Genomic DNA, 23706 nt, shown 5'->3' with positions numbered 1-23706 from the left:
TTAAGATTAGATAATACTCAACTTCTGGCAGGATTTTTTTTTTTAATTTGTTTTCGGGGGAGGTGTTAGGGGGTTGGTTTGTTTTTAAAGTTCTTGTAACCCCAAATTCATTAGCTGTCCCTCATTTCATTCTGGAGAGGACAGCTCACTGCTTCATTGCCAGAATTCTGCCCCTACTTTAGGAGCAAGCTTCTCTCAACACTTTATGCTTGCTTTGTCCATTTTTGTCCAGAAAGCATATAGATCTCTTTCAGATCACAAACTAGAAAGGCCATAGGGCTCCATCCACTTCTGATTCAAGCAGTCCGTTCCTTCTCAGTTCAGCAAAAGGCCCCTGACAGAGGTTACCACTGACTCAAATCTTCCAGCTGACCTACTCACATGAGTGCTCCACAACAGACTGGAATTAAAAGGAACCAATTAGTTGGAAGCAGTAACCTTTTCAATCAGGACAGCTAAATTTGTATGATGTGCACCCACACATAGACAAGGAACATTACTGAAATATGGCCTCCCACTCAGACCAAAGACATTTTCTTTCCTGTAGCTGGCATCAGATTAGATGAGGGGAGCAGAGATCACTCTTCCCAACCCACAACATCTCTCAGTCCGTGAAGCAACATGATTCAACATGGGAATTCTTTTTACAGCAGTACTACAAGATTTTAATGCAGTGTTTAATGTTTAATGCAGAACCTGCCAAATGAGCTAGCTGGACAACTAATAAAGCTGAAGACCAATACATGAAGCTTTGAGGTACACACGTTAGTTTACCTCATAAAATGCACTCTCCTTTTCAGCAAAACTTGTATACAATTAACTCCCTGTCCAATGAGAAATATCATATACTTAAAGACTAGATTCCTTCCTACTTCCTTTCCCTGATACAAATCAGAACATTTAGCAATACAATGTAGAAATGACAAAGAAAAGGTAAGGCTCACATTGGCCAGAACCTACAGTATTTTTCTACAGGTAGTAGTGCTTACCTAAAAAGTTCTTCACTAACAAGAGACTTTTACAGTTTTTGGTTCTTTGACCTTAATGCTTAAGCCACAGGGATGTTCAGAACTTGCTCAGCCTGTTCAAAACGCTACTCCTCAAAGAAACGCCAGCATTTCTAAATACCCTTTTCCCATACAGGGCATTAAAAGTTTGCAAAAAAAAAAAAAAAAAAAAAAAAAAAAAATTTAAAACCAAAAAAAAATACAGGAGTACGTTACAGTTGACAAAATTCCATAATGCATTTAACACATTTAACTGAAAAGAACACTTAGGAGGTTATTTCAACGTTTCTGCAAATAATATAATGCAACAACACACCCACCCAAAATGGACCTCACTTCAAAACCCACTGAGTGTTCACGACCTTCAAGTACTACAGTGCATTATGCATTAGCCCACAAAAAAAAGTTGAGCCATCTGTTCAATTTTTAAATAGCTACTTCTATATGCCACAAACAGAACAGATTCAGGTAAACTATAAAAACTTTAGAAGGAATCCAAATCAAAATGCACATTCTGCAACTTCTAACAAAAAAAAAAAAAATACCATTACGAAAAACCAATCAGTACTATACAGTAAAATATTTTATGCTCATAGTTACTAAATGTCCTGAAACCTGCTATTGGAAAATAACTGGCAACAAAAAAACCCTTTTCATTCTTACCTGGAGAAGGGGAGTATGAACATGCGAGACCACGTGAGGAAGCCTTCGCCATTCTCGAATAGCTAAACTACTCGCCATCTCTACCAGACGCTCAATGAAGTTAAGCTGTTGCTCTTCCGGATGGCAGATTGCTAAGTATCCTCTGTACATATTCACCTTCCATGCCATCTCCTTTGGACAACTCAACTCCACCTGGTAAAGAAATGGAAAAAAGTCTAGTAAAGATTATTCATACTCAAATGCAGACTTTTTAAAATTATTTGTTAAAAGCCTTCTTAAACAAACACTCAGTTTTATTTTTTTTATAAAAATTAGCTCAATTTCCAAAAATATCAGACTAAAATATTGAAATTTCTGTCATTAGAGGAGTTTCAGCTCTCAAAGTTATTGGCAAGTGCAGGCTAGCAAATAAATTGCAAATTCAGCGCAAGAGTAGAAGTGCCTGCATACAACCTGCTGCTAGGGTATTTTTACACTGACAACTGTAGTTGCTGTAGTTGACAGCTGAGCAAGCTGAAAGCGGTCTTGCAACAGGAGAATGAAGCTCACTGCAAACCAATTCACCCTGTATAAAGTATAAAGAAAAAAGATGCTTCTCAGCAGATAACGCATACTACCACTGAAATGCTTCAGGGGCTTCAGAACAAGTAATGTCAACTTCTCACTTAAAAGGATCCCGTTCCTCTATGTCAGCACATTGTGCCAGCATTATACTTCCTAACTGCCTGTTCTAGGCCATTACTAAGCTTATGAGAATAAACAGTTAATAATTTTTTAAGTCATCTACAATTAACCTTCCCATTTATGTCAAAGTAATTTCTGAGTACAGGTGCAAAATCAGGTCATAGAGCTAAAATCATTTAAAAAATAATTTTAAACCATTTTCTTAAAATCCTGGAACAGTAGAAATATGGCAACTAAAAACATCAGAGTACTTGAGTTGTCTAGCAACTAAATTGTGTGAGTATTTTACAGTAAACTTGTACTTAACCAATGCTCACTAGCTGACACTACAGGCCTTAAATCTAGAACTTTTTCACTTCTCTTTCTTCCGCTTTACATCAAACCCTTTATGGATTGATATGCAACACAGAAATCCTTCTCCATTATCTTCTTGTTGATATACTGTATCTTAACCATTACAATTGTTATTTCTGTTATCCTCAACTGACTTTTACGCCTGAGCCAGCAAAGAGAAAGTGCCAGGTAGCAACCTTACACTTACACAGTGAAAATAATCTCTTTCTTTATTACATTATCTACTGGATCATTAAACACAATGGCAATGTGAGCAAATGGAAATGAGTCTTGGGTCCTATCAAAGGCCACTTGTTATTTTAATAGCTTAACTTTAATAGGTAGATTATTAAAAATGTTTCACAAAGATTTACGAAAACATTGCCATCTTTTCTGACCTCTCTTGTGAATCAACCATGGAACTTGACAAAACCAGCCACTTTAAAGAGTATCAATAAAATTGGAGTAGCAAGTATAGCAGCATAGAATCAATTATTCTTTCATATCCTAATATTCATGCAAACATGTCCTGACACTTTTACAAGAATCTGAGTAGAGCCACAAGAGCTCCATTTACAGCTTCAGCAGCATCTTCTCCTCAGTCGTTTAGTAAATGTCTCATTACTGAAAATATCTCATTTAATATAACTGCAGTTTAAGCATATCAGCAGTTAGTCGTGGTTGTCACTTCTACTCAACTTGCAAATCTCCAAAACCAGAACCTGTCAGACATGATCTATTTCATTCTGTTTGAACTCAAGGTTTATAATATACTGTATAATACAGTTCTTCTTTTAGGCTTTAAAGGTTTCTTAAATAATACTATTTCTATAATTAGCCACTGAAGTTGCATACTTAAATATGATGCAAAATACCAATTGTTATAAGAACAAAAGAAGTTAGTTAAAATGTAAATATAAACTATCAGATTACTTTTGTAGCATATGCAGCTTGCTACTTACAGATTTGGCTTCACATGGGCTGATAAATGATAAAATCCATATTTAGGAGACACCTATTTAATTTGAACCATCAGTACTACAAATACTGAAAAATTCCATTTCAAATGTTACAATGGTTGGACACCTTTAATTTAGGTTCCATCAAAAGACAACACTACGTTTAATTAATTAAACAACTTTTACTGTTTTCATAGTTTAGCCTTTAAAGCAAAACATACTGATTGTATCCACCTATTTTCCCTTCTGACAAAAGAGTTACAGAAGAATAATCATACTACATTTAAAAAATGTATTACTCAGTCTGATTTTGAAGAAATCAGCATATTTATCATGCAAGACTAAGTTGTCACAATGAAGCATGCTGTTAGGATATTTTGTATACAGGAACTTAATCCTGCAAGGTATTGGAATTAAAGGATGCTCAGCATTTTTCAGAATCATGTTTTTTCTTTTGCAAATATTATGAAACTAGACAGATAACATGTCAATTTGACATGTTATACTTCTAACTAGTAGGTATTGGTTCAAAACTTAAACACTACTGATGAAACAATAAACCCCAATTAAGTGATGGACTAATTCTTCTGGCTCGCTCTCTCTGCAATATAAAAAACACTGCCTAAGGCTCTGCCCAGAGCTAAGTCAGTAAAATTATATTTTAAATGTCCAATTCACCCCCTTATTCCAAACTCTGGCATCTTTAGCAGAGTAATTCCAGTAATGCCACACTATATAGCAATGGTGCAATGAAGGTCAGCAAGCTCCTTTCCACTTGTAATTTAATGCAGCATTCTCACCTTTCAGATTTCAGTTTCTACATCAACTAATCACAGATGAACAAAATAAATAATAATAATATTAATTCAATCTTCTATAGGACAGTGATACTGCATACAAAGTTAAAAAAAAAATTCCCAGAAAAGTCTACTGATGACTAATACAGAAGTCTGTCATTTGTCCCAAGAAGACCCAGATTTAAATCTTTTGAAATGTTATTTTCTATAGGTACTGTGCCCCCTGCCTTCAAACTGTTCCATAACAGCCAAATCTTTACAGAGCATTCATTCAACAAGCACATGGATAGCACAGAATACACAGTCTCATGAGTGAAACTCAGGAAAGGACAAAGGGAAGGTTAAATGTTTTACAAGTCCATGTTGTTCAGCAAAATGAATTACAAGCAGAACACAATAATGAACTCCATAATGAATCAGAAAGGTCAATAGCAGAAAAGTACAAACAATACATATTATCCGTTACCAAATGAAGATAACTAAGGAACTTGTGTATGGCAAGCGAGGTAGTTTCTAACTGAAGAAGCTAAGTACTGTGATGGTTTCTAAAACAACATATAACAGGCAGGGCACATCTATGCTACTTCAGATGAAGAATATGCCCAGAAAGACTGTGGCATCTCAATTCTTAAGAGATACTAAAACTCTACTAGACAAATCAACCTGATCTACTTGGGCCTTGCTCTGAATGGAGCATTGGATGAGATGACCTCCAGAAGTCCCTTCCAACTCAAACTATTTTATGGTTCTGTAAACTTTACATTGAACTATAAAAGTATAATCATCAATGCATTAAGCTTCTGAGGAAACCTTAGAACATCAGAAAATTCCAAACTCAAGTTTTCTGATTACACAGAACATCAAGTAAGGAACTTAGAGGAAACAACTCCTACTGGCAGTGCTATCTTGAAGCCTCAGCACTCTCTGTCATGAACGTATATATCTAGAGGTATGTACAATCACTATGATATTTACTTCTAGCAAAACACTTACCACAAATTGTCACAATTTGAAAGGAGATAAAAATAGTTTTTAGCTTTATTTCTTTTTTTCAGTAAAGACTGTAGATTTAAACAGTGTCACTTCACAAAAGCCTACTCTTTCTTGTGAGTGGTCTCGGTATTTTTACTTGTATGCTTTCTAGTATAAAGATTATACACAGGAAAAAATTGTTTGGGGAACACATTTGAAAGTCAATCATCCAAAAGCTAAGTGCGCCCTTGTGCTTATGCATTATGATTCTATTTACTTTATAAACCTACTTTTGCAGAATCAAAGTATTTTTTCCCCCAGAAGTAACCTATCCCTTACTATAATCCTGGTGATCTTGTTCAAGTCCAATCCTCATTTCTCTCCCTGTCAATCAATTCAAACCCTGTCTCCTGCACAGCCAGTCTCACTGATGCACTCTGCAACATTTAATTCAATGCCTCTCTCCTCTCTGCTAGTTTTACCAAGTCCTTTACCCTTTCTCAATGGAAATCACTTTCTTCAACTTCTTGCTTCAGCCTATTTACCCAGTTATCCCTGCCACTCCTAGTCAAATTTGTACTCCTCCAACCTCCTTCATCCTCACCTCATTCTTCTCATTGCTTCCCAATCTGAGGCTTATTGCCTGAGGTTCATTACCTGGTCTTGTGTCCCTCACCTCTCATTAGATTCCCCACTTTCCAGTCTTGACCACATTGGCTCCAACCTCTGGTGCTCCCAAGATATTTTGGAATTATATGTAATGGATACATTGCAAAATCAAATCAGCCTTATTTTAAATGGACTTAAAGTAAACTCTACGTGAGAATAAAGTTAGAAATCTAGCAGTTAATTTGCAGTAATAAAGTATTTGAGTACTTAAAAAGAAAGCAAAAGAAGACAGATACAGGAAACAATCCCCAGAGAGATAGTACAGAAAAACATTGCTACTGAAAGAACAACAAACCTTCTATTATGCTTCTGCTAAGCGTGGCTATAAAATCCAAGAAACAAGCATGTGCCAAGTAAGTAATCCCAATACATTTCCCAACACATATAAACAACTTCAAATTTGTCACTGTCTTCATTAAAGCAGTAACTACTGATATAATCTGCAGTGTACATCAGCCTCACCAACCAATCAACACTGAAACTGAGATTTCATGCGTTGCTTTTTCAGGGATTTTTTTAACAAGGAGCCTGAAACACAGCCTTACAAATATTCCTCAGCTACACTGAGGTATTTAATGTAAACCAAATTTAGCTGACAAAGTCCCTGACCCTCACATTTTCATACATGTCTTAATCCCCCTTCATACGCTGTGGAGATGAACAGAATAAATTGTGTTTAGCAGTTTTAAGTTTGGACAGTAGAAGTTAAGAACACTTTGGCTTTGCCTTTCAGGTGCTAAAACAAACAAAAACAAACAGAGGCAATGGAAGCATAGTTATGTTGCCCACAGAGGGATGATAATAGATGTATTTTCTTACTTTATTCCCTTTCACAAAAGGAACATTTGTTCCTGTAAAGGTGTAAAATACAAAAAATGTCCCTCCCCAATATTACATTATTTTAAATAATACCATGTACTTGCAAGGATCCCATTTTAAGTTTCTCCGCATATCCCTGCTGGGCACACACTTCTGTGGCAAGCATTTGTTGCTTTTTAATGACTCATTACCATGCACCATGTCTTTCACCTGCACTGGCTAAATTTCTTACACAGTACAGCTTTATAAACAGATAGAAAAGAGATCCAAGTTTGTTGAAATGACATGCTTCAATTGCCAAATACCCAGCTGTGTGCTGGGACATCAAAGAAAACTTCCAATGAGCAGTTCACTGTGTCTGTGAAATGAACTGTAATGCTGACTCGTTAGAAATGTAATCAGTAAAATGAACAAAGAAACTAAACATTAGCATAAAAAGCCCTCACTCACCTGCACCAGAGCCTCCTTCATAGCAGTCCAGTTTGAGACCCTCCATGCACATTCCAGTACTAGATAAGGATTTATATGACCTTTTGACTGGCCATATTCTGTCAAAGGTTCCCACTGGTTCAACTCTTTCGAGCAACTACGAAAATCAAAAGCATTGTCAATTTGGTTACCAAAAAACAAAATTTCAATAAAAGTGACTATAAATGTTGTGAATCAGAATATTATCTGCATATTTGTTTGTCTATTGAACAGCTTTGCAAGCATTGTAAAAGTTTTATTCAGATGGGAATTTTTTTTTTTTTTTTTAATTTATTACCAGTTAGAATACAGAAATCTGTGAACAGGGAAGAGCTGCACTTTGTGTCTCCCAGAACAACTATTATGAATAGGAAAAACAAATTTTAGCTCCAGTCTATTTCCACCAATAGCAAATTACATTTTTACAACACTTCAGGCATATCGCTTCTGAGGGTCTGCTAAGGGAGTAAAAAATATTTTTATTCCTTTAAGTTTCCCCTGTATCTGAGCTAAGTCCTGAGCCAAGTTTATTCTCGCAACTAATGCTTTAAACCAGCAGGGTATTTTGCTTCTATTGCAGGGTAAAAATACTTGTTCTACACAGCTTTAAAGTCTTACCGAATCCAATGGTCTTCCCAGAGCTGATACTCAGGAAAGATCGAAGGGGAAGCATTGTTCCGTTCGTGCTCTTTTTTAGCCTTTTCCATTGCTTTTTCATAAGTTTCTTGTGCCTAAATAAAATTCAAATAATTTTATTTTTCCATCTGCCATATACACATTAACTCAACATTCTTTTCTTTTAAAAAAAAAGTGATAAGAAAACTTTTATAAATTCTAAGTTTAAAAAAAAAAAGTTAAGTGTGTTAACTCATTCCTGAATATAGTCATTATTTGGCAGCTTTACAAATGTCATGAAAAACTGATGGATGTGCTCAAAAATTTAACCTTATCTAGGTATTACACAGCCTTGAACTACTACTTTAGCCAGTAGAGAAGCTGTGGCATTTTCTATTTCAGGAGACTGAAGTTGTTTATTAATATTCAGATTATTTTCTTGCTGACCAGAATATTCATCCTGACAGTAGAACTACTCAAATCATTTCTAATATCAAGAGTGTACCTGTTCAAAAAAGCCATGCTGTTCATAGGCAATAGCTGTTGCTGTCTCCGGGAATTTACAGCGTTTCTGCCATAGTCCAGCCCACATATCCTCTTCTTGTAACAAAGAGTAGAGCTCAGCAAGGGAATCCAGTATTTCCTACAATGTTAAGCACACATATTTCTCCACAGTCAAGCTGTCATTATAAAGCATAGTAGATAGCAAAACCACACATTCTGCACTGAGGCAAATTGAGAAAGACATGGAAATAGAGAATTGTTTATATAAACTCTTTTTAAAACTCTAGAAGGCAAGCAATTAGTAATAACCAAGTACTGAGAACAACAACACTGCATTACACGACAACAAAAACCCCTGTGGCTTGTACATTGATTCTTGCTTGTCTTCTCTAATATATCAGATCAAATCATAGAAAACAAAATTGTTTAACAAGCCAACAACTCAGTCTTTCATGTAAAAAGAATCTGTAACATTTAGCTTCCTCAGCTGATCACAAACATGCCAAGGTAGATCATAACTACCTGACAGATTACTAAACACAACAGCACCTGTTTACAGGGAACTCAATTTTGTTTAGCTAATGATTCTTTAAGGTAATATACCAACAGACTGGATGAGGGAAAGCATACTCCCTTTGAGGGAGTCAGAGACAATATAGACTTCTACTCAAGATTTAAAATTAGGGGCAGAAATGGTTTCATCTAGTTTTACAGTGCTGCAGAGAATTAGTGTCAAAAGCAGATGGAAAAGAGGGAGAGAAAAAAATGAAAATATCAATGATACATGAAAGAAAAGCATGAGAAGTAGGTAAGACACAAAGTAATGTTGCAAGTGGCTGTATTCACAAACACACAAGGACAGAAATTTCTTCACTGAATTAAAAAAAAAAAAAAATTCGACACTACTTTAACAAGCTTCTAAACACAAAGATTTAGAAGCGATTGTCTCCCTGTACTCGGCACTAGTGAGGCCGCACCTCGAATACTGTGTTCAGTTTTGGGCCCCTCACTACAAGAAAGACACTGAGGTGCTGGAGCATGTCCAGAGAAGGGCAACGAGGCTGGTGAGGGGTCTGTCCCAAGTAATAAGCGATAGGACGAGAGGAAATGGCCTCAAGTTGCGCCAGGGGAGGTTTAGTTTGGATATTAGGAAAACTTTCTTCACCGAAAGGGTTGTCAAGCACTGGAAAAGGCTGCCCAGGGAAGTGGTGGAGTCACCATCCCTGGAGATATTTAAAAGATGTGTAGACATGGTGCTTAGGGACATGGTTTAGTGGTGGACTTGGCAGTGTTAGGTCAACAGTTGGACTCAATGATCTTAAGGGCCTTTTCCAACCTAAATGATTCTATGATACTATTGTACTACACTTGTCACTGTGTTTTTCTCTTCACATTTCATAAGGTATTTCAATTAATATAACACTACCTGTTGAGGAGGAGTTATGCTTTCCTGCTCATAAAATTCCGTTGTCTGTTTAGGCTTAATTTGTAGACTCAGACCTTTTTCAAAGGCTTGATGTTCCAGCATCAGTGTAGAACGAAACCAGAGATTGTGAGTTTTACCCAAGTATTTCAGGACACAAGGTCTGATGGGAATGGGAGGAACACACTGTGACATTGCTTCCACAAAACAATTCAGTGCACTCGGCTGGCAATCTCGCTGTACTTGGTGGCTACCACTGCACAAGAAAGGGCTTATTTCACCTGCTAGAGCCTAGAAGAAAAAAAATAAAGCATAGTTATCTGTTCATTCAGATTCTTCAGTTAGAGAATTTCGATTAAAAGTCTTGTTAATACAGAGAACAATCATTCGATAAGTGTATTTCTCTTTGTAAATTGAAGGGCCCTATTTATTTCAAAAGATGTACTGATAAGGTATACAGCATTCACTAGTCACAAAGAATGGCAAACTTCTCAAAGCAAGGGAACAAGTCATTTATCACATAAATACATTTTCCTGAAACACCAGTCATTTACAAAGAGGAATTTGTAAGTGAGGAGAGAGAGATTCTCACATGTTGTTGTCTGTCAGACAAGATTTTCCAAAGTCGTGAAAAAAGCTGTATCCAGGTCTTCTCTGCTAATGGTGTAGAAATATGACATAACTGAACAAAGGCACTCAGCAACGCTCCAGTCTAGGAAAAAAAAAAGAAAAAGAGATCTATATAAATGGGAAAAATACAATTAATACTACCGTAAAACAGTTCACAGTTATACAGTTGTTTAAGCAGTAATGCAAATGCCTTTTCCAACCAACATATCAAAAATATGTTTCCTTTAGCAATAAAGACTACTGTAACAAGAATTTAATCCTATTTTCATGTTGATTTAGACTCCGATTCATTACTGTAACCATTTAGAAAAAAAGAAGGAAAAAGGAAAGAAGTTGATGACTTTGGTAACAGGAATGATTAAGTTAATTGGACAGAGCTGTTACTACTGTGAGAATTATTTCAACATAGCTTTCTTCTAAAATTATCTTCTTAGAAATTATTTAAACATAAGATGCCAATACACTTTTTTGATCCTATACCCTGTCTTTGCCATCACTATTTTCTTAACTGAACAGGTAAAATACACTTACAGGTGGAGGAGGATGAAATTTAACTTTGTAGGAAAGGGATACAGTAACAACTAGCTATTAAGTGAAGGCTTAAGAATTTTTTACCCTATGCAAATAAGAAATTACATCAGATTATAAGAGATGTCTACAGAAAAAAAATTAGCAAAAATCAGAAGTGTGAAAGAAGAAAAAAAAAAAAAGAAAAAAATGCATGTCAGGTCAGTTTGAAGATTTCAGTATTAAAATGATTTGTCAGGAAACCAATGACCTGTACCAACCTTCACTTCTCGAAGAGAGTCAAGAAATTTGTCATGCCGGTTGGTCAACATGTGCAGCTGATTGCCAATGTCCTTCTCAGAAAGCTCCTTAGTTTTAGGTGTACTGGTCTGATCTCCCGGAGCCAATTCAATGTCTATTTCAACATCCTATACAGAAGTAAACAACTCAAAAACATGCACATATTTTCTAAGTACTTTTGCTTTTTTTCCAAACAAATACAAAAAACCCTTCCAATCGACTTATTTCAGGTCTCACTATTTATTTCTGCTAGTTCTTCAGGTTCAGATATAGAATTGCTATAGTGCTATAGTAAAGAAAAGGCTAAATGAATGAATGCAAGTTCTGAGAAACCCATGCATGGTTAAACTACAACGTATTAAACACCAGATATATGGAACAATCTGTGCACATCATCTGCAAGACATACTCTCTAAACTTATTTGATGAGACACTAGGAAGAGCTATATTCCATCAAAAAGATGTATTTTTCCACAGCATTTTCTGTAAGTTACCTCTTCTTTGGATTCACTGTTTTCCCTTTCACGAGGCTCTTGTTTGACGTGGGTTACCATAGCGAATGCTGCTCTATCATGACTGTCAGCCAGGTTGATAACATTGGTGATAGAGGGCAGCATAGCACCCTGACAGCTTGTCCCAATTGTAGTATTTCTCTCACACACTGCCAACAGGAGCTAAGACATTAAAAAGCAAGGAGAGTTTTTAAATACACGTTTCGTGTCATATTTCAAGGAAAACATCGCTATGGTCTAATATTTATCAATATGATAAAAGTTGCAATAATATGTTTAAGACCTATTTATCACCTTTATTCAATAAATACACTAATACATTTTCATCTTAATCTGATCACATTTTGTCACCACTTTGAAGTTCATGACTATACTTTCAAGATTGTTTTTCAAGCCCCTCCTGAAAATTGCTGAAGAAATAGGAATCTTCTATGCCTAAATTCTGTATTTTGTACTTTTCAACACGTACATTTAGTACCCTCAATTAGCTAATGTATACAGACTCTCCCCATTACAATGAAAGTCCTCCCAAAAAGGATGGGGGGGGAACACAAAGCTGTTTTTTATCTCTCTGGAAGGAGTTCTAATACTTTTAAGAGTACAAAGTTATCCTCACAGTCACTTTAAACTCATGTTTTAATATGCAAATTAATCAAAATAAAAAAAAAAAAAAAAAGGAAAGGTTTGGTCCCATCTTGTTTTAAATAAAACAACCAAAAATGCAATCTCATTTCAATGCAATCCCACCTAACAGTTGTCATACCACCAGAGCAGACACTCCAGCCTTAACGGTTTTCTTGAAATCATCTACTATAACAATTATTGTATTTTTTATAATCACCGTCATTTATAAGAGATAGATTTTCTTAAGAAGTATTAACCTGGTCATTAAGCTTTTTGCAGAGAGAATAGATTTTTAAGGTTGATATTAAAGCAACTTTCCAAGCATCAGCATCTCATGGTTTAGCCACTGTATTTATTTTTAAGCACCACTGGAAGTATCTGAGGCAGCAGACTTGATGTTTTTAGCTTTGATACAGATAATAGATACTACAAGACACACATTGCATAATGCTTTTACACACAGCCAAGAAAAATGGGAAATAAAGCATATTTCTCAAATTATAATTGTATTTCTGATACAAATAATTTCCCTACCTCGATGCACTGTTTTATCCAAAAGTGATTTCCCATTGCTTCCCAGTTTTGAGAACAGGTCACATAAAGTAGGCGTTCATAAACACGACGTTTCATAGAATTGTCAAAGACCTCAAAAAATTTGGCTCGTATGAGTGGCTGGGCACAACGCAAACCCGAAAGAAATGCTGGCTCAAGCTTAGCAGTAAGTTCACTACCAGAAAGATTCTCATCCCTAAAATGAATAAAGATTAAATGACAGAGACATTAGAAAGAGAAGCCTTCTAGGTTTTGTATATAAAATACTAAAAATCAAAAGACGTGACATTCTGTAGAAGCCCGCATGGTGTGGCATGCATCCAGGTGCAGCATTTTTAAAGAAACAGCAAAGAAAACATTGCTGCTTGTTAGAAAACTGCCCCAGAACTACCATAAAAAACTCTTTCAGGATAAAATTGTATCATACTTGTGAAACAATTTCAACCACATCTGTATCTTGTTTGAAACGCCAAATGATATTCATTGATAAATCTTCTGATCACCATGTCCACACCAGGGCTTTGCACCGTTAACCAAAAAACAGAACAGCAGCAAACAGTAACTCAAAATAATGTGAATCATCAGCACAAAATTAAATACCTGGTATTTTTTGATAAGGTAAGTATTTTAATTCTTTCATCATGTTACAAAACGTGCCAGTTTAGCTAGCAAAGTAACTCTCCTGAAAGTATAATTTACAAAAATTTCCAAGAAAAAAAAAATCTTTATACCCTACAGATGTGAAAAGACAGACAGATTTGAGCTGTCACCACAGTGTTCAGAGTACAACCAGCTATGAGGATGCCCTGGCATCTTGGGAAAGGAAGAGGTTGGGGCAGTGGAGATATTTTAGCAGAGCCAAAAAGAAAATCCTTTCTAGGGAACTTCTATTTTCAAATTGTCTTCCATAAATACATATTGTGGTCTCAGTGAAATTGATTGATTTTGCATTTTGGGAGGGGGGATGGGGGGGCGGGAATCGTTTAATTCAGACCTAAAAAGACTGATGGCATGTTATAAAGGTCATATATGGTACAAATTATGAACCAATAAGCTGCAATAAATGATTAATTGCTATAATTACCTATAGACATAGTTAACAAGGTCTAAGAACTGGGCATTTAATTCAAGGTCTTCTGGAAAACGCTTTTCAATGTAAGTCATCATTTTCACTAGTAAAATGGACTTCTCCCGGAGAGTAGGTGTCTGTGTTAAAAGAAGACATGATTAATTTTGTCAATTCATCTTAAAACATGCAGAGAACTGGCACATTCAAAGTACACCTCAGCCATCTTTTATATCACTCTTTCACTTCTAAAGTACTGAAAAAATAGCTTGGTAGAAGTCATAGTTCTTAAAAAGAAAAATAACTCAAGCATTTATCCTTCTAATATATGCTAGAGAATCTTAAAATCATGACTAAAAACAGGTTTAAGTTGTTCAACGATTACAAAAATCTAACGTATATTTTAAAAAGTGTAGGTGCTTTTATACAGCACTAGATTGTCAAGTACTCAACTTCAACAGAAAATACGGCAAATTGAGGAGGCCACAAAACGTTACAGGAATAACACGATTTAAACCAGCATTAGTAATCCTCCTTCTGAAGAATCTCTCTATCCAAGTCAACGTGAAGTGTATTTTAAAACATTTACTTTAAAACAAGTTCTCAGCAAAAGAGCATTTGAGATCAAACACCTAATATAAGCCTATAAAATGCTAAGCATCGTTAACTCCAGCTACTTTCACAGGGGATGCAAAATATTCCAAACCTCATCAAGGGCATCTAAGCATATATAACAGATCCTTACAAACCTCACTGTCAAAAACTGATGAATTATAACAGTGGCTTATAGTTATTTAGTGTTTGAGAGCAATAACGATTTTATCTTCTCAATTTACCTGATTAGCTGCCATTGGGGAGTTGTTTTTCACCCACTCTTCCTCTATTTTGACCACTGCACGAAGAATTTTGGCATCAGTAGATTTTTCAATGAGAGATGTTAGAATAGCTTGTATAAAATTTTTCCTCATTTCCATGCTCATCACAGCCAGGCGAGTTTTCACAAGATCCAGGCTTAGCATTACCAGTTCACTTGTACCTGCTATGGATGCAAAAAAAGGATTAGAATTGCGTATACACTTATATAACGCCTAGTAAAGAAGTTTTCAAGGTAAGCTACTGTAATTTTAAAAATAGCAACAACAGTATCTGTTACCTGGAAATATATCCCTAGAAATAATGTTTTCATTATTACTACTTTCCATTCCTAAACAACTGAGACAGACTCCTTCCAAAAAAAACCAAATCCATTCAAAATCCTAAAGGCAAGCCTGCGTGGTTTCATTTCAGTAAATGAAAGGTATTACAGAACCCCAGTACTGAATAACTGCAGTTAAACTTGTGAAAGAAATAGTATATGATGCAGGACACTTAGTCTGTTACGTTAATTTCCTGACTTGCTTGTCTGCCAAGTTTAATAATTTTCCAATTGTTTCTCAGTGTCAATAAAATTTGCAAGGTTCTCATTTACCTAATTAAAGTATGGGCTGGGAATCTAACAGCAGCAATTCTTTCAAAGTATATTCTTCAATAACTTATTCATTAATAAATTACAGTGCTCTTTACTAGCACTGAATTTTCTTCTACAAGAAGAAAACACTCCCCTCAACACTATAAACTCTTGAAGAATTTCAGTATTTCTATATATGCTGTAGCTCAACAAATATTCACTAACTATTCACCGAAATGTTTGAGTTAACACTGAAATTCATATATTAACCAGGTAACAGGAACTCAAAGTGCATTTTTATCCTTCAATACTTCAGTAATATTTCTCACTAATGCTGAAGTATTTTTCAACATGTAATAACACACACAAAACTCTACAAAATCATTTGAATCCCTTTAGGATGAACAGATTTTAATACTTTACAACACTTCTAATTATTAACATCCTTAGACTACATTATGTAATACCTGTATTTGCTTCTGCTGTTCCTGCTGTAGCCTGTGGGTTTAAGTGTTCCCTGACCATCTTCTGCAGAGATCGCATAAAAACTGAAATCAATCTGTCAATATAGCTGGGATTGTTACTGCACGCAGACTTCAGAATCATTAAAGTACCTACAGATAAAAACAATACTTAAGGAAGTAAAACTTTTATTGAGCATGACCTAAGTAAGATAGAGGTTTTCAATGTGGATGTTCTCGTTCTATGAGAGAACACAGGAAGATGTTCTAGCTGTATTTTGTCCTGCCATGAAAGCAGCATGGGACTACCCAGGTTACAAACACTAGAAATCTGCATAGATTTGAAGAAAAGTTTCAGTCTCAACTTTAGTCTAAGACTGAAAAGTTATTTTTGCATTAATCAAAATATTTGAAAGTTCTGTATGTAAGCGTGTGATGGAGGGCAAGGGGGAGAAAGGGAGGACAGAAAGAAAGGGATTGAGAGCAGATACTTCTCGAAGTCCTTAAAAAAAAAAAAAAAAAAAGAAATATAGTTAACCAGGCAAAATGAAACTACTCCTAATGTTGCACATTTGTTTTATAGCAAAAAGTAGAAAACCTACATGAATATGCCTGGGTTTAGTAATTAAAAATAAAATTTAAAAAAATTACATCTTGCTTTTCTAATCTAGAAACTTTTTATAAAGTTTCATAAATCAGTTACTGTAGATTGAAAAAGTTAACACTATTGAAACAGGTAATTTCGGCACAGTTGATGAATGCACAATGCCTACAAGATCACAGTCCCTTCAAATTACACAGTTGTTAACAATGCCTATCCTAATTTATATGTATATGAATAAGCTTGTTCATATACATGCAAACTGATCAGTTTTAGCAATATCTATGCTTTAAAATACTTGACTCTCTAAAAAAAAGTATACACATCCTGTCAAACTATACCCTCTAAAAATCCTACAGCTACCTCTTTCCTTACTGCAACTTCATAATTCAAGAAAAGCCTACAACAATATTTATAGAAGCGTGCTTTGTTAACTGAATGGTTGCTTCAAAAGTTTTTATTTCTTTTCCTGCTCAGATGTGCGCAAAATTTGACACACAAAACTCAGCCTCTTAAACACAGAATTAATAAGATATGCACCACCTGACAGTTAGATTGTAGTGCTGCTTTTAAGTGAGCTCTGGACACAGTGTGAGAAATATCTTTCTTGGTTAGTTGTAAAGCACATCCTGACATCTGACAAATAGGCAATTCCCAAAGTGAAATTACAACTATCTACAAGGATCACAGAGTAGAATAGTGAAGGACATTTGCCATTTAAATCAGCAAGTTTTCGAAATTGTGCAATTTCAGGTCTGTATTACCAACACAACCAGTTCTGGGCCAAACTGTATTATTCCAATATATCTTTGTAATTGTAATATGTAGCTGAGCTCTCTACCGGTTAAGTAAGTACAAACAACAAGAAAAGAAGAACATTTCAGCTCTTCAGAACGGTATATGCTACAAAATCAGATTTGCTCACTCAAGAAAAAAAAAACAGCATTTTTGTAATTTCTTACTTACTGAGAATTCAAGGTCTATAAATACATAAATCTTCCTACACTACTTAAATCAGCTGATAAATGAGGCTTTAAAAACAATTGAAAAAGAAAATATAAGGCAATAACATGTAAGAGTGTTTACACAGATTCCTTGAAATATTCTACTGTATCTCAGAGTAGTACCCGCAGGATTTTGGTTTTTCCACATAACAAGTTTCCAGTAACTTTTACTTTGTATTTTGGTTAATCTGAATGCTGCATCTTTTTCCTATGCACTTTGAATACAGAAGGCTTCCATCTAGCACAGCTATAGCTCCCCACTTCCAATAATTGCTCCCAAGTCAGCTACCAGGAGAAGACAGAATGCAACAAATCCCCCCAGTCCCTTTCTTCACAGATGACAGACATCCCAAGCTCATCTCTCAAGTTAGCTCCAAAGCTTCCCACAGCTTCCTCTGCATGATATCAGATTTCAATTTCCTTACAGAAAATAAAAGCTCGTGACAAAGATCATACTCATTAACGGGCACTCTACATATGTCTACTAGAGATGTGGGAAGCTTACCGAAGAGCTGAGAAGGGTTTGCATTAGTTGCCTTTTCATAATTAGTAAGTCCTTCATAAATAACCTTTCCAACTGCAGCATAAAGGCACTCCAGCTCTTCATACTTTGAAGCTACACTTCAGGTACCTGCAGAGTTTAGAGAGTTGTGTTTACTTTTGGTAACATTAGCCACAGAACAAGCAAGGAACAGTTACACTGTGAACATACAGTCATCTATACCATTATCGGAACTTTATCTTGCTAATAAATCAAGGTAACACATGCAGATCCCTCATTTATATAAACCTCTATTATACTACCAATGCGTCTTCTGTAATACTGTACCGCTACTTCTAAATAACTCATTTTGATGAGAAGTCTTAATTACTCATTTTTTTTATTTTTTTAAGAAAAGATTATCTAAATTAGTTTATATTAAGACATGGCATATTACCTATTGTCTTTCTTTTTTCCACTCTATCTCCCTTCCTTGTTTTAGCAAAACAACAAAGCTTAACAACTAAAAAATTGCACTTGTGAAGCTGAAAAATTATAATTGCAAAAATACATTAAATTTATAGCATGTATTTCTTGAACCAAAGTTATGACAGCCACAGGTTATTAAGTTTTTATGTCAATGGATAATGATGTATTCCACGATTACTTATTTCAGCTTTTCTTTTTTTAAACGGAGGTTGAAAGTGCAAGCTAAAGTGGACCATTAAATGCAGGAATCATAAAACAGAATATTAGCACATTCCAAAGAGTGTCTTCACTCTTCCCTTATTCACTTAAGTTATGCAGCAATAAAGGACAAAAGGAGGAAGAAAATACCACATACTTGGTTCTGTAGGGAAAATACCCATCAAGCGAGAAAGCAAACTGTGGACTGCTCTCAAAACCTTGGTGTTTCCACAAGTCATACAAGCTGCTACGCCTCGTTGCAGGGGTTTGAAGCTGCTAAGGACAGCAGGGGGCTGCAGTACAGTTAACAGGAAACTTAAGACCTCTAAGCCAGTGCAAATGTTGGCAAAGTTGGCCTGATTGGGTTGTTCCTAAAGAGAACACATACAAAAATGCAGTGAGTGGGGGAAATCACACAAGTATTACACAGATTAGTAAGTCCAGATCAAGTCTGTTGAAAACATGTAATAAAGTTGAGGTTTCTACACTAGTGATGTTTCAATGTCAATCTTTTGGATAAGTCATGCAATATAAAACTGTAAAATACAAGGCGCTATAAAATCTTTAACCATAAAAGTGTTACTGAAGCATTTACAGTATGTTCCTTCTGATGTTTTTTGTGGTCCTCAGTTTTGAAAGTTGCCCGCAACCTTGCTGATTAGAAATGCTTTTGACAGAGGATAATGTTTTATCTTTTTGTCAACATCTTTCAGAGGCAGGCCTTCAGTGAAGAGCTAAAACAGCATTTTACGACGTTATAGCTTAAAGGTTAGAAAAGGGGATATGTGGAACTGAAGAACAAAAAAAGGAAATAAAATATTCCTAGACGTGTCTTTGTAAACCTACAAAATGATCATTAAGATAGTAAATTAGTCCGTTTGCTGCAGAAGCTTTATTCTTTTTTCTGAATCTCCTGAATAACTGATGCCACATAGCACAAAATAAAGATATAAAATTCCTGTTCCAGAGGACTTGTATCCTTGTATTACGTAAACATCAACCACATCCACCTTCTTCAGGCCTGAGGGGTGGTACGGTTCGTTTGTTTTGAGGTGGGGCGAGGAGAAGTAGAGTGGGCTAGGTTTTGATTTTGGTTCGCTCTTAGATGCAGTGCACTTTGTCCACCTTCCTCAAATTCATGAAAGATGATAAACTGAAAGACTTAACTGAAAGGCAGAAGAAAAAGATAGCAGTTCACGTTCTGGAAGCATATGAACTCTCTGAATTGCACTCTCTAAAGTTATTTTTACACCTCCACCATCTTCCCCTCTGTTCCAGAAAAGGAGGGCAACGATGGTCTGTACATAACACGCAGCTCCTCTTCAGCAGCCAGCACGTAGACACTCACAACTTCCTCTGTCTTCAGGGCAGAGGAATCACTTAAAGTCATGATTTTCCTGAAGTCATACTGCTGTTACTGCACAGCCGCCATCACTTGGCACTTAAATACCTTTGCAATTGTGTAAGTGAGGTGTAAGTGAGGAAGATGAGTAGGAGGTAATCCTTGTGCAACAATGGTTGGAATTGACTGCAGTTCTTCCTGTTGTAGGCTATCAAATGCCATCAACAGGAAAAAAAAAAACGTGAATTTTAATGGCAATTTTCACTCAGGTTGCACACTACTTGGGAAAAGATGAGTAAAGCAACAAATATTAGCTCCCTGGAGCACTATCAATGCTTGTAAACTCAAAACAAATGGAGCCACATCAAAAACTCCTCCAACAGGAGAGAAAGATGAAAGCTGATACTTGCCCTTTCAAGGATTATCTCCATAAAGACAAGAGCATTATGAAAGTATAGCACATTTAGATCAACATTCAGAAAAAATGGGCCACAGCGAATTTTCATGTAATCTTAAACATTTTAAAGTTCCCAAAAGTAGGATTTTTGAATAGAGTAGAACTCTATTTTGAATAGAGTAGAACTCTTTTCTTCAAAGAAACAGAAAAGTGACATCAAGAGAGCTCCTAAAAATTTAACACAGTAAGAGTTGCTAGTCTGTTAGATAGTACGATACAAATACAATAGGTGTAGAAAAAATTATATGGCAAAAAACATACAAATAGCAATCAGATGATACATAAAATATGTTGTATCATCAAATACAGGAAGCTAGCCTTTCAGTGAACTCCATGTTACCATAACGTAGTCAGAAAACTAGAAACCAATAAAATCAATTTGTAAAACTTCTACTAACAAAAAAAAAAACCGCAAAACACACCAACAAACAGGCAATTCAAACAAGCAAACTACAACCTATTTCAAAATCAAAAGTCATACAGGAAGTTACTCCACCTGCTCCTAAGTCTATTTTAATATTTGTAAGTACTGCAGCTATACAAATTATAACCACTGATGCAATTCACATACTTAACAATTTATGTATTTCACTACAAAGAAGAACATATTAAGACTGTAAAAATCAGTATCCAGATATCATTAGTATTCAATCAAATATGTGCTAGGGAAACCTAAAGACCTACAGGACTAGAATGTTACCTACCACAGTCATTAGCAGCTTATCAAACCACTGCAACTTCAGTTCTGATTTTGGCCACATGTCTGGTCGTAAAGCTGTTTTCAGAAGGTTGACACAGCGGCGAGACAGCAATTCCCCAGGAGATCCAGCAGTGTTTGAGTTGTCATTTACCTAGCAATTAATCAGAGTTAACAAAATGACACACTTTTGTAACCAACTCATTAATTTATTATGCATTCCAAGCAAGCATATAATTTCTTATTTATGAAATGGATGAGCTTAAGTAGTTTTATCAGTACAGTCACGGAGTATTTAACTGCATAAAAAGCCGACAACTAATAGTAAACATCAGAACTGGCGTCTAAACTGCTAGCTAATTACTCCAAATCACCCATCAAAGGTATATTAAAAAAAGTTTAATCCCATACATTACTACTACAACTCTGAACATGCTCAAGATGGTTAATCTTTTCTGTTTGCAACATATCAAACATACGTAGCTCTTTACTCAATTCATCTTTATACTTCAAGAGCACGTCTGTTCCATGCAATGGACTGTGGTGTATAAAATCCCGTTACTTACCAGCTGACTCTGCTGCAGAAGCAGAAGCCATAAAGTTTGTCAGCTTTGAGCTACACCCAGCTAATTTTCCCCACTCTAGAAAAGTTAATTCTTAAAAAAATTTGGTGAAAAGCTTTAGTTCTACATGCTGCATGAAAAGAAGTAATTCCACGTATTTGATCTTGAAAATACAGTTACAATCGTTATCCTTAGATACATAATTGACATAGTCTTTCCCTATTAAACTCTCTAAATATTCTTCATTGTTTGAGTAAAATATTCTTGCCATTTAATCTAGGCAATAGAACAAGCACACTTTGCAGCATCAGGCAAATATATAAATGAATTAAGAAAAAACACTATAGGAACTTTTTGAAGTCTTTGCTTGGCTCCAGCCAAATTCTACTAGTCACGTTTATTTCAATCATGTCACTCCTGATATAGTACTCGCTTGAAAAGAGAAAGTAAAGAAGAAACAAAATGCTAGAAGTGATCAACAGCACAGTAAAATGGAGACTTTCAATTTCAAAATCTGGATTGCAACCGTTCACATTTAAAGTTTTAATTTCAAAGTGCATGCTCCCTGCATCAAGCTATAAACTTACCACGCCAACAGTAAGAAGCTAAAACATACCTCTCATGTATAATATCCATCATTTGTGAAATGAAAAACATGCAGAAACTGGTTATCAAATTCAATTTCTTTCCTCCTTAAAATAAAAACATTTTACTGTTTGTACAATTTTGCATTAAAGTTTCTAACCTTTCAGCAAAAGAAAGTATACAAACACTAGAATAATCCAAGCATAAGAGGACTCTTATGAAAAGAGGGATTTACGGTTTTGGCTACTAATGCCACATTGGTATTTGCATATCAGAATAAACATACTACCTGGCAAGCAATTCTAATCAAGAAATTCACAACTGTATCTGTATGCTGCTTGTCAATCGGCTTGGAAAGAAGTGCATCAGCTCCTGGCAAGGACTGGCTACGTCCAAATACCTGCACATATACAAAACAAAAACCATAAGCAACATTGAAGAAGGAAAACAACAAGCAGAACAGATTTAAAATATTTTCTAAAAGTATAACCTTCAAATCAGGGAGTTTTGAGTTATGTGGAAAAAACAAGTAAACTAAATTGCAGGTTATAATTTCAGAGTCTCTGAACAAAATCTGAATTTTTCTTACGGCACTTATAGCTCCTGTAGCTGTCCTGAATCGTTTTACTTCTTGGCCAGAATCAACAGACAATCCTCTTTTAACAGCAGATGAGGCAGAACTTGCTCCTTCTCCACTCGCACTTGAATCCATATCTGAATCTGGCTGAAATATCAGTAATGTGCATGTTAAAAAAGCATTTAACTGTGTAACAGTTCAATCTTTACCAGTTTATTTAGCCTTCCTACCTGCTGGTCTTTAATTCTTTGCAACTCCCATTTAATAACTACTTCAGCAAGATCCACAGCTAATTTTCTTTGCTCTATCGTAACACTGGGAGTGAAGCCCAGTCTCTGCATGGCACTAACCATATGCTGAACCAAGTGATGTCTCACTGGATAATAAACCTGAAAAGATGGTTTCACAGTCACGTTAGCCATTAACCAATAAAATTCTACACAACAACTACAGAGCCGAAATAAAGCAAAATGGTAAAACAGTCTTTAATCCCAAAGTTTGCTAAATATATACCACATTCAAATTTTGCAATCCAGAAAAGTAACTGGTGCTTTGAAAATAAAATTTTGGCTACAATTTTCAATAGTGACTATTGATTTTATGAACCCAGATGAAGATGTTCTTTTGAAGATTTTTCTCAAGGACCAATCATTCCAATTTTTGCCAATCCTTTTAGAGAGCTACAACTCACATTTGAACA

At 35.5% G+C, this 23706-nt stretch overlaps 1 protein-coding gene across 1 annotated transcript in view; it reads right to left on the bottom strand.

The window, feature by feature from the left end:
* TRRAP (transformation/transcription domain associated protein) overlaps positions 1-23706 on the bottom strand; it is a 101081-nt gene that overhangs the window by 32766 nt on the left and 44609 nt on the right. The window contains 18 exon segments of the mRNA XM_009286372.1: positions 1671-1862; positions 7354-7489; positions 7990-8102; positions 8492-8629; positions 9917-10204; positions 10506-10625; positions 11332-11478; positions 11845-12024; positions 13021-13234; positions 14123-14244; positions 14941-15143; positions 16019-16165; positions 18123-18248; positions 18943-19156; positions 21289-21435; positions 22719-22829; positions 23019-23153; positions 23237-23395. Coding sequence (XP_009284647.1) covers positions 1671-1862; positions 7354-7489; positions 7990-8102; positions 8492-8629; positions 9917-10204; positions 10506-10625; positions 11332-11478; positions 11845-12024; positions 13021-13234; positions 14123-14244; positions 14941-15143; positions 16019-16165; positions 18123-18248; positions 18943-19156; positions 21289-21435; positions 22719-22829; positions 23019-23153; positions 23237-23395 — 2892 coding nt within the window.

Source organism: Aptenodytes forsteri, unplaced genomic scaffold (genome assembly GCF_000699145.1).
Source record: "Aptenodytes forsteri isolate BGI_AS27 unplaced genomic scaffold, ASM69914v1 Scaffold55, whole genome shotgun sequence".
NCBI lineage: Eukaryota > Metazoa > Chordata > Aves > Sphenisciformes > Spheniscidae > Aptenodytes > Aptenodytes forsteri.
This window is presented reverse-complemented; position numbering and strand designations above follow the sequence as displayed.